Raw genomic sequence first — 12,071 nt, forward strand, 5'->3', positions numbered from 1 at the left:
TAGAATCATACTTAGTAGATCCCTGTTCTGATTATTAATGGATATTTGTAGCTATATCTTCCCATTTTGAGTTGTACCACATCAGAAAATCAAGATCTCAAAAGCTTTGTCATTAAGGTCAACTCTACTTTTGAGGAGGCAGACGTTCTGCAGTCATATTCTGAGTGCCTTCCAAGGGAGGAGCTCACCTTCCAGCACTATATCTGACAGTGTTTTTCTGTTATTCATAACCATTCAGAAGTGGTTTACATCTCCTTCTTTTTAGTCTAATGTATAATCTGTTGTTGTTGTTAGGTGTCATTGAGTCAGTACCAACTGGTAGGAATCCTATGCACAACAGAATGAATCATTGTCTAGTCCTGTGCAAACTTTACAAACATTGTTACATTTGAGCCCATCAGTGCTGCCACTGTGCCAATCTGTCTTGTTCGGGGTCTTCCTCTTCTCTGACTCTCCATTTTGCTAAACATGATATCCTTCTTCAGGGACTGGTCCCTGATGACAATATGTCCAAAGTATGAGAGATGAAGTCTGGCCCACCTGGTTTCCAGGGAGCATTCTGGCTGTACTTTTTCCAACACAGATCTGTTTGTTCTTTTGGAAGCCCATGGCACTTTTAATATTTTCCTCCAATACCATAGCTCAAATGCATCAATTCTTCTAATGTCTTCCTTATTCACTGTCCAACTTTCACATGCATATGAGGTTATTGAAAATGCCATGGCTTGCATCAGGTATACTTTAGTCTTCAAACTGACATCTTTGCTCTTCAACACTTTAAAGAGGTCTTGTGCAAAAGATTTGCCTAGTACTACAAACACATTGTTTGATTTCTTGGCTGCTGCTTTCATGAGTGTTGATGTTTGATCCTAGCAAAATGAAGTATTTGATACAAGTCTAGGACATGCATTAATTTAATTTTATAGTCTATTGCATTCTGATTGACAAAGTTTTATCTTCTCAGATTCTATCCCTGTTATCGTTTAAATTTATCCAATTACAATTAATGTGTATATAAGACAGACCTTATAAGGCTCATCATAGTTCACTAGAAAATCTGGAAGATTTAAAGCCAATTTCCAACAACCACCCATCCTCCCTAAGGCAGTTTCTCTCAGTTCTCTCTAGTGTGAAGTAGCCCCAAAAAGGAGATGAGTTAGCCTAGGCAGAGTCTCTTTTACATCTTTTTCTGTGATCTTAAATTTTCAAGAAATTGGGAAATGATGAAATAAAAATGTCTTTGTCACATGTGCTTACTTAAGCATGCTTTCTTTCTTTTTCTTTTTTTTTAACAGACACTAGGCAATTTTTAATATACAATGAAGATCACAAGCGTTGTGTAGAAGTGGTGAATCCCAGTGCAGTCCAAACTGCAGTTTGCAACCCAGACAATGAATCACAGAAATTCCGATGGGTGTCTGATTCCCAGATTATGAGCATTGCATTTAAATTATGCTTGGGTGTGCCATCCAAAACCGATTGGGTTTCTGTCGCTCTATATGCCTGTGACTCCAGCAGTGAATTGCAGAAATGGGAGTGCAAAAATGACACACTTTTTGGGATCAAGGGAGAAGATTTATTTTTTAACTATGGCAACAGGCAAGAAAAGAACATTAAGCTCTACAAGGGATCGGGTTTATGGAGCAGATGGAAGATCTATGGAACCACAGATGATTTATGCTCTAGAGGTTATGAAGGTAAGAAACTTGGGTTATTTTTGTGTTCAAATGTTCTCATTTTCTGAGTTCAAGAAAGTAAGCATGTTCTTGTTTAGAGTTTACTAGAAATATTAATTAACCACCATCTTGGTGTCAGAAATTCTGTTGTGATCTATGAGAACAGGATGGTGAATAAATAGGGTACAAAGTACTGAATTATATATTGGCTATTTGTAATCTATGGAAAGTTATTTCTATGCATTTAAAAAGTATATATGGCTCATCATAGTTCACAATTTTTAGAAAGTGATTTTCACTCTGTTTCCCCAATGCCTGTCCTTTTACCTGATAAAGTTGTAAGTGATAAACGAATTTAGTTAAATATTTCTTTCCCTTTGGTTTAAGTTTTCTTGGAGAAATGATGACAAATTCTTTACAAACTCAGATTGCCAGAAATGAAATCTTGACAAATTCCTTGACAATTTAGGTTTCTAAATATTTCTGATTTATTTTGTCACATTATGGGTATTTGTGGCGGGTAGTGGTGGTCTGCTATGGAGTTGGTTCTGACTCATAGTGGCCCTGCAAAAGGTTTCTGAGGTTGTAAATCTTTATGGGAGCAGAAATCCTCATCTTTCTCCTGTGGAACCATTGGTAGTTTCAAACTGCTGACCTTGAGATTTGCAGCACGACTTGTAACCACTACCAGATACTATAATAAACAGAAGATTTAAAAAGGCTGAGGTTTTAGCTTATAAATGAAAATGCAGCATATTTAGTTAGTTATCTTAGAAAGCTACAGCACCATTGTTCTCCTGCCCCTCTACCCTTGGTGATCTAGGATACTGTGGCCCCACCCTTTGAATCTAAGAAGACCCTGCTTCCTGTGGAATTCCAAGAGTTCTACTGCTCTAGGGATTGTCCTTTTTCTTTTCTTAAAGAACAACAGATGTATCCCCTTGGCCTGTTTCCTGTCTGTAAAATGTCAAGAGCCAGACAGCATTGGTTCCCTATATTCTTGCTCTGTCCCATTCAGTCTAAGCTGATGGGTTTTCTTGAGTGGTAGTTGGTTAGATCCATCAGTCACAGGCTTAATTTTTTTGACAAAAGATTGTGTAGACACATTCTCGATGTAAATTTTAGGACATATGGCCTACTTCATACAATGTTGTTGTTGTTGTTAAGTGCCGTGGAGTCGGTTCCGACTCATAGCGACCTTGCACAGGGTTTCCGAGGCTGTAAATCTTTACGGGAGCAGAATGCCTCATCTTTCTCCCGCGGAACCGCTGGTAGTTTCGAACTGCTGACCTTGCGGTTCACAGCCTGATTTGTAACCACTACGCTACCAGAACAATAGAAATTTCCAAATCTGTAAGTTCTTCTTTCATTTTATGCAGTTTATTTTTAAGTCTATCTCTTTTCTCTTACATTTTACTGTAAGTGGTAAGTAGAAATCACATAAACTTTTAAAGATCTTGCTTAGAATTCTCATCAGCCAGATAAACAAGTTCATAATTTACAATTCAGACAAGTTCTTTGCCACTGCATAAAAAAACATCACATGCTCATTGTTTTCTTTTAAAGTTTCACCAGACACACATTTTATATCCACATTTTAGCAACATTCTGTTTCTGGCATCATACATATTCTCTGAGACAATGCTTCCTTAATAGCGTTTCTCATTTCCTCACTAGAATTGCCTTTGATGTATATAATTATACTGTCTTTTCAAGGACATCTAGGTTTTTACTACGAAGCACCTTAAAACTCTTACAGCCTCTACTTATTACCCAATTACCAAACTACTACATTTTGGATATCTGTTAGAACAACACTCTGTTCTTCTGGCACCAAATTCTGTCTTACTTATCTAATACTGCTGTAAGAAAAATACCATAAGTGGTTGGCTTTAGAAATGTGTTTTCTCAATTTAGGAAGTTAGAAGTCTAAATTCAGAGCACCAATTCTGTTGGTTCTTCAGTTTCTGCTTCCTGGTTCCTTGGAGATCTCCATGTGTCTTCACATCTATCTTACTCCATCTCTGCTTCTCTTGCTTGCTTGTGTAATCTCTTCTTATGCCTCAAAAGAGATGGATTCACACTACAGCCTACACTAATCCTACCTTAATGATATAGCAAAGAAATTTGATTCCCAAAAGGCATTATAACCACAGGCAGAGAGGTTAGGATTTGCAACACATGTTTTGGGGAAACAGAATCCAGTCCATAACACACTATTTGGTTTTCTCTTTTCTTAGTTGAATTTCATACTCTGTCAGCTGTACAAAAACAACAAAATAATTTGAAGCCTTTTACAAAGGCTGTATCTCTTGAGTGTGATGATTTTATAAACACACTGCAGGATTGGATACTTGATTATTGTGAAGTATTATCTAGTACATTCTCAAGGTCTTTTGGCAGATGAGATTATGTGTTTCTATAATTACTATGCTATTGACACTGCTAAGTTTTCTGCAGCTAAGACAGAGCATAGGAGTTCAGTTCTCTGAAAGAAAGTAATTTGTTAGTTTTCCATTTTTCTTCTATATAAGGAGGAGGGGAGAGGTGGAGTTGGAGGAGGGGAGAGTTGGAGGGCACAGAAAGAATTTATCCCCAGCATTTATTGACCATAGGTAGGTTTAGAAGTCACCTAAGTGGCAAACTAAGTAACACAGTTTTCAAGGAATAACTTTATAGGAAATTCTAGGACAGGTCAAGGTGTAGCAAACTTGACTGAGTTGAATTCCACAGGTGGAACTATTGTTTCACTAAGGGATTTGCTATGCTGAAATTTGATGCTAAGGCACAGGGCATCATATTTCATTTTAAAATACAGTACTATATCCCACTTTTGTTCTTTTGTTTGCTTTGAGAAGAGTATACATAGGATGTTGTTATTAAATGCCGTGGAGTCAGTGATGACTCATAGCAATCCTTTCTAGGTTTTCCGAGGAGTGGCTGGTGGGTTTGAACCACTGACCTTTCAGTTCAAACTGACCTTGTGGTCTGGTGCATTATCCTGCAGCACCACACCAAGACTATACATAGGACAGTGGTTTCCAAACTTTAACATGTATAAGAAATTCCCTTTCCCAATCATAGTCTGATTTATCATATCTGGGAAAGGGCTCAGAAACCTATTATTAAATTATTTTTTATGAAGACTTGGGTGATCCTTAGGTAGAACACATAGTGAATACTCTTTGAATTCTCTCCAACTATCTTCCAAAACTTACAATATTCCTGCCAGATGTTCAAGCCCCTCAGCGTGATCTTGGAATCTATTAACTGGACCATATATCAGAATAAAGAGAATTCAGAGGGTGGGTATCAGAATCTCTTCTATCTAAAGAAAACATGAGGCAGAAAACTGGTGGAGGCCAGAGATTATTTTAGAGTAATAGAACCAGAGTTTTAGACACGGTAGGCTCCAGGGGTTGCCTAGAAGTTAGGACCAGAAGACAGAAGAGTAAATTAACAATAGTGTATTTACTCTAGGCTTTTGAGAAGTGGCTGGTGGGTTTGAACCACTGACCTTTCAGTTCAAACTGGCTGGGTACAGCTTGCTTTTTTTTAAAAAAAAAAAAACACTTTCATTAGTACTTGGTGTGTAGTATGGTTCAATAATTACCAAATAAATTACATTAGTGTCAAAAGGTGAATTTGGTTAGCATTTGTAACAAACTCAAGAATAAAAATTTCTTGGTTGCCTTAAAAAAAAACACAACTACCCTTGTCGTGGTCTGAATAGGTTTCTTCACATGAAAGAACAGGTGCACCAGTAATTGATTGCCACAGTTATTACTCAATGTACCATGTTCCCTATGCAAAATATGATTTGGAAAAGTCAGTCCTGTAACTTAATGGAAATAAATATAAAAAAAGGCATTTAAAAATTACTAAAAACTTGCCAACAAAAATTAACAGTATAATTTAGAGGCTGAAAATACACTTAGTTTTGAAAGATGATGGATCAATACACTGAGTAAAGGGACGGTGAAGGGGCTAAGAAGCACATGTTTATTGTACTTTTAATATAGAATTGATGCTTTGCTAGATATTCTACAAACTGTTTAAATGACGAGCTCTTAAAAGCTTTTTCAAATCATAGGATGTATGAGAATTAAGAAAAGGGAATTCCTGCCTAGCACAAACACTGTATAGCACTGGTAGGAAGACAGTTTTTATCTCCGAAAGTGGGATATCCCACTAACATACTGGAGAGTTTAGTGAGGACAGTGTCAGCTGTCAATGGATAGATGAGTGTCTCTAATCCCATTGGCTAAAGCCAAACCATAATCAACAATAATCCTATATTTGTTTCAATATTTGAACTCAAACTTTATCATTGTGATCTATTTGAACACAGTTTTTTAAAAAGCTAGATATTGATTAAGTTGTTAAGAGCCTTCTACTAGGTTCTGATTCATGGTGACCCTGTATAGGGTTTCCAAGTAGTGGCTGGTAAATTTGAACAGTCGATCTTGAAGTTCAAACCGACTTTATGACCTAGTACATTATCCCACAGGACTCCAGGTATTAGTTATGGTGGTGGTTATGTGCCGTCGAGTCAGTTCCAACTCATAGTGACCCTGTACAGGGTTTCCAAGGCTGTAAATCTTTAAAGGAGCAGAAAGCCCCATCTTTCTCCCACAGAACAGCTGGTAGTTTTGAACTGCTGACCTTATAGATAGCATCAAAAGCCTTTGAGTGGTTTCTCTTTTTGATGGAATTAGGGTTATGCCTAAATCCCTATCATTCCTGATGACCATTGATGAGGGGGGAATCAGTAAAGGCTGGGGTGGCAGAATGTCATTGCAAGGTATTTAAATCTTGAAAGTGTTTGGGCTACACAGCTTTATGTTATTTTCTATCTAGCATAAATAATCTTATGATTCTAATTAAGAAGAAGGATGGCCTATTCTCTATTTTGAAGGATATGCAGCAATCAAAACTGGTTTCAATATAGCTGACTGCTTTTCTGTTTTGAGAGGAAAGAGGAAAATCTGTTCTAACAGACAGCAGAAATGCAGTACTAGAATTATTTCTTTGTACAGACTTTGCTGTATATACCCAGGAAAAGGAAGGGGAGAGCAAAAAAGGAAAAGATAGGACAATAAGAAGGAAAAACAAAACAAGAGAGAAGGTAGCAGAAATCCTGTGTGTGAGGGCATCGCATGTGATCCGAAGAGAAAGACTGATTCTTTCATTGTACTGCATATTGTAAAGTCCATGTTCAGAAGCTTTGTTCACTCTGATTGTCATCTGCTGTTTCTTTAGCCATGTTTACACTACTGGGCAACGCAAATGGAGCAACCTGTGCATTTCCTTTCAAGTTTGACAACAAGTGGTATGCAGATTGCACAAGTGCTGGGCGATCAGATGGATGGCTTTGGTGTGGTACCACTACAGATTATGATAAAGACAAACTATTTGGATTTTGTCCATTGAAATGTAAGTAGTTGTTTATCAGTAAGAAAAGTCTGGCATATACAACATAGCAATTTGTTATAATTCTTTTTATCTGCAACATATTCCTCTAGAAATTGATCTTCTGACTCTCAGACTTTTAATGTGTAATTCCTGGTGTGGCGCTGTGGGATCAGCCCTGGACTGCTAACCACAGGTCAGAGGTTCCAACTCACTAGCTGCTCCTTGGAATTTCTCTACAGGGTCGCTGAGTCGGAACTGACTCCACATTATTCAAGAGCAACAACAATGACGAAAAGCTAGGGGGAGTGCTGATGGTGCTGTAGGATAAGAACTGGATTGCTAACCATAAGGTCAGCTAGTCATGCCCACTGCTCCTTGGGAGAAAGAGGAGGCTTTCTGCTCCCATGAAGATTTATAGCTTTGGAAACCCTATACAGGGTTGCTATGAGTAGAAACTGACTCGATGGCACACAATAACAAAGAAGACTAGACTCTACCCCTATGATGGCAATATTTTCTGTATCAAATTACCCCTTTATTTTCAGAAATTTTTTCTGTTTTCCAACCCCCACTTTTACTCTGTTATTTTCTAAACTTTTAGGACAAATTATCATGTAGAAGATGCATTATATATTTATTTCCAGAGGTAGCCCTGCCACTTCCCATCCCCTAAATGATTATTGAATTATAGACCAACAACAGAATACGATGCCACATACACATGGTTTGATGGAGAAACAGAGAGATGAGAGGAATCCTAAATTTTGTGTCAATGTAATGAAAAGGCTCCTTAGCACAGAAATGAGAGAAATGATGCTGTTTTCAAATTTAACTCACCTAGCTTCAAACCCTTGAAAATGGGTTATTTATGTGCTTGAAGCTTTATTAAATAAAAATTCAAGTTGTATTGCAATCATACAATGTAAGGGGTATTGCAGTACTTTGGTGCAAAGAGGCCATAACAAGAGCTCTCTTGGTGGTCTTTCCAGACTTCAGAGTCTATAAGACAACAGCCTAGCAGATTTTAGGTGACGTTGAGGTGACCATGAGATTTGAGAGGCAGAGTGGAAGCTGATGAAAAAGAAAAAGGAAGAGTTCTTCTTTGCTTTACTCTGTCCATCAGCTACATCGTCCTCCAGCTGCTGTCTTCACTGTTCCTCTTCTGCCTCTAAAACGTCTAACCCTTATCCTCTGACCTACACCTATAGACTTTGTAGATCAGCTCCATGTCTGCTTTCTGACATTACTCAGAATTCTTTCATGCTTCCCTTCAGAGGGGCTGGGCTGAGCAAGATCATCAGATGCAGCTTGGAGAGTCTGGGTAGTCACCTGAATTACAATAGCATGAGTTACAATGAAACTTTCAGGGCCACAAATCACACATACTCACATTATCCAATGCATTTATTGCAAAGCAATATAATTTGCAAATATATTTCAGTTTGCACCATTAAATCTGAAATTTCAGGAATTGGTCCCATTTACCTTTTAATTTATAATGCCGAGCTCTGGTAGCGTAGTGGTTACGAATCGGGCTGCGAACCTTAGGGTCAGCGGTTCGAAACTACCAGCCGCTCCGCGGGAGAAAGATGAGGCTTTCTACTCCCATAAAGATTTACACCCTCGGAAACCCTGTACAGGGTCGCTATGGGTCGGACCCGACTCGATGGCACTTAACAACAACAACAACAATCATCTCCACTTACAAAACTACCCAGAGGTGCCTTTGAAAAGTTTGGTGATCTGTTTCTGAAAAGTTATTGTTGGTACCAGTGAGTGGATTCCAACTCATGATGACCTCATGTGACACAGTAGGACAGTTGTAGGCTGCAATCATCACAGAAACAGCTTGTGATACCTTTCTCCAAAAGATAAAGCCTTGAAAGTCTAGGGAGCTCTGGTCTGCTCTGTAACATATGGGTCACAATGAATTGGAATCAACTCCATGGCAATGGGTTTGGCTTGGATTTTGGTTAATCATCCCACTGAAAGTCAATTTCATTTCTCAGTACAGTATATGATTCTACTTCTTGTTTATGTGTAGTTTCTCTGTTCTCATTCAATGGCAGCGCTCTCTCATTCTTCGGTGAGGCAAATCTATTTGCCTTACTTACATCATCCTTTAAAGGGTGATTCTCCTTGAAAGTTTATAAATACCTGATCTCTATATTGTTGTTAAGTGCCATTAAATCAGTTCTGACTCATAGCGACCCTATATAGGGTTTCTGAGAAGTGGATGGTGAGTTTGAACCACCAAACTTTTGTGGTTCAAACTGACCTTGAGGCTGAGTGCTTACCCTATGATACCACACCAGATTTCTGTATTGAAAGTCTAAAAAAAATTAAGCTCCTCCCCATGATAAAATAATATTACTTTCTTTAAGGATTTGAGGAATAGCTTTCTCCATTTTTCTTTTTGTAGGATTGGGATTTTCAAAATGTTATGGGGTTTCTTAAGCATAAAGATGTCATGGGTCCATCTATAGCATCTTGCACTTGTGGTGTTCACAGAACTGTTTTTGGGTGAATGTATGATTTAATGAATGAAACAAATGTAAAGTCCTTAATCACATAGAAACCTCACAACCTTGGATGATGTGTGCAGAAGTAGAATATATTCTTTGTATGTTCAGTAGAATATTCTTTTAGATTTGTAATTTCTGATCCATGTCTTCAAAACAGAGTTATTAATGTTCCCTGTTCAATGTAAAAGTAAACTAACTGATGTTGTTGAGTGCTGTTGAGTCAGTTTCAACTCACAGCAAGGACCTTGTATTGGTTTCCAAAGTTTGTAAATTTTTGTAGGAGAGAAAAGCCTCATCTTTCTTGCTTGGAGCAACTGGTGGGCTCAAACCACCAACCTTATGGATAAGAATCCAGTGCTTACCCTTCAGATCCATAGTGTTCCAAAAAATAATGAGAAAAAGTAAAAAAAACAAACAAACCCAGAAACCAAAAAACGTTTAATTTCAATATGTATTAAATTTTTAGATATATTTTATCAATTTTCACCTTGTTAAAAGAACTTTGCAATTTTCCAATCTATTTTCTTTTACTTGCTTTGTGTTCCTTTCAAAAGAATGTGTTATTTTATATTGCCCTTAAATCAGCAGGCTCAATAGAGGAAGATGAGGTGTCAGTTATTGACCTAGTGACACGTAATGTATAGCCTTCATTGTCTTTGTCATTGTTTATTGTACTCTTTTCCTTGTATTTAGACATTTATTTTCAAAGATCATGAGAACAGGAAAAGGAAAAGAGCCCTTTCTCTCAATTCTCCATAGCTTGCAACTTTCGCTTCCAATGCTTTTAATATCGATTGGGCTTACTGTGGAAATGTGAAGTCTTTGGAGAGATGTTGCCAACACACCTATACATTCATTGAGAAACAGGTTTTAATTCATTGATTTAAAATGCAAAATTCTTTCCTTAATGACAGTCACATTCTTTTTCTTTCTTTGGCCATTGATATCATCTTCCTAAATGTCCAGATAAGAACCTATTACCCCATTTTATATGTTGTTGTTTTTAAGTACCATCGAGTAGGTTCTGACTCATAGTGACCCTGTCTATAGAGTTTCCTAGGAGAAGCTGGTGAGTTTGAAATGCTGACTTTGTAGCTCAAACTGATCTTGTGGACCACTGCTTTATCCCCCATGCCATACCATTTTATATAGTCCACATTTACTTCCATATAATAAACAAAGCTTCTAAATGCTAAGACTTTATTAGTAGTAAGTTAGAGGATTTGTGAAAAATGTCTTTATCTTCAAACAAATCCTAACTTGGTCTCATTTGAATGGTGTCACATGGAGAGGAGCCCATTTGGACAATAATAAGTCTTTGTTGTTGTTGTTAAGTGCTGTCTAGTCAGTTCTAACTCATAGCAACCCTGTATAGAGATCCCACGGAGCAGTTGGTGAGCCTGAACAACCAACTTTGCAGTTCAAGTCTACCTTGCAGTCCAGCGCATTAGCCTGCAGTGTCACACCAGGACTCCAAATAAGCCTTTTTGTTGTTGTTAGTAAGTGCTGTCAAGTTGGTTCTGACCCATAGTAACCCTGTATAGGGTTTCCAAGGAGCAATTGGTGAACTTGAACCACTGACCTTGTAGTCGGGCTCATTAACTCACCTTTAGATCATTAAAATTTAGTTTCACATTATTAGTTAAAATGGCTTTCTATATATTTATTTATGCAATGATTTTATAGTTAAATCATCATAGAAATTTCTATGTAGTTGACTGACATTTTGGTATGATGTTCTTCCTCTTTGAGCCACAGAACCTCTAGTTTCATATCACAGAGTGTAGCATGTGTATGATGAAGTGCTATGATCACGTTCTCAAAAATGCAAACCACAATTAGGCATAGCATTCAGAAGTAGGACAGCAGAGGCTGACTGACTAACTTCTCAGCAAGCTGGATGCTTCTTTCTTTTCTCTTGTCATTACAAAGGTAATGAAAGGATTGTTACTTGTAAATTGACTTTTGTATCATTAAAAAGACAAAATAGAAATTTCCATATCACTTAAGCATATTCACTTATTTTATTTACTGATTTCCTGAAAATCGTATATATAATCTTATATATATAAGATATATTTAATAAGATTATATATATAATCTATGTATATCTTACATACATATATCATCTTATATATAATTTGTTATATATAATAGCTGTAAGTATCTAACTGTCTATAGTATCGGCTATTCATAAAGTGTATCATGCTTCATGGTATATATTATGTTGCCGTTGCTGTTGTTAAGCGCTGTTGGTCGGTTCCGACTCATAGTGATCCTGGACAGGGTTTCTGAAGAGCAGTGGGTGGGTTTGAACCGCCGAACTTATGGTTCACAGTCCAACGCTCATCCTACAGAGTCACACCAGCAGTATATCAACAATCATAAAATAGTGAAGGAAAATTAATTAAAACAACTATTTTCCACTTGAGGGTAGGGAAACTAATAATCAGCA

General features: G+C 37.4%; 1 protein-coding gene across 1 annotated transcript in view; it reads left to right on the top strand.

Moving 5' to 3' along the window:
* Nucleotides 1–12,071, top strand: part of MRC1 (mannose receptor, C type 1) — a 135,260-nt gene that overhangs the window by 19,129 nt on the left and 104,060 nt on the right. The window contains exons 4-5 of the mRNA XM_006869905.1: nt 1,296–1,697; nt 6,939–7,112. Of these exons, the coding sequence (XP_006869967.1) occupies nt 1,296–1,697; nt 6,939–7,112 (576 nt within the window). The remainder of the gene's footprint in view (nt 1–1,295; nt 1,698–6,938; nt 7,113–12,071) is intronic.

This window comes from Chrysochloris asiatica, unplaced genomic scaffold, assembly GCF_000296735.1.
Source record: "Chrysochloris asiatica unplaced genomic scaffold, ChrAsi1.0 scaffold00137, whole genome shotgun sequence".
NCBI classification, from domain to species: Eukaryota; Metazoa; Chordata; class Mammalia; order Afrosoricida; family Chrysochloridae; genus Chrysochloris; species Chrysochloris asiatica.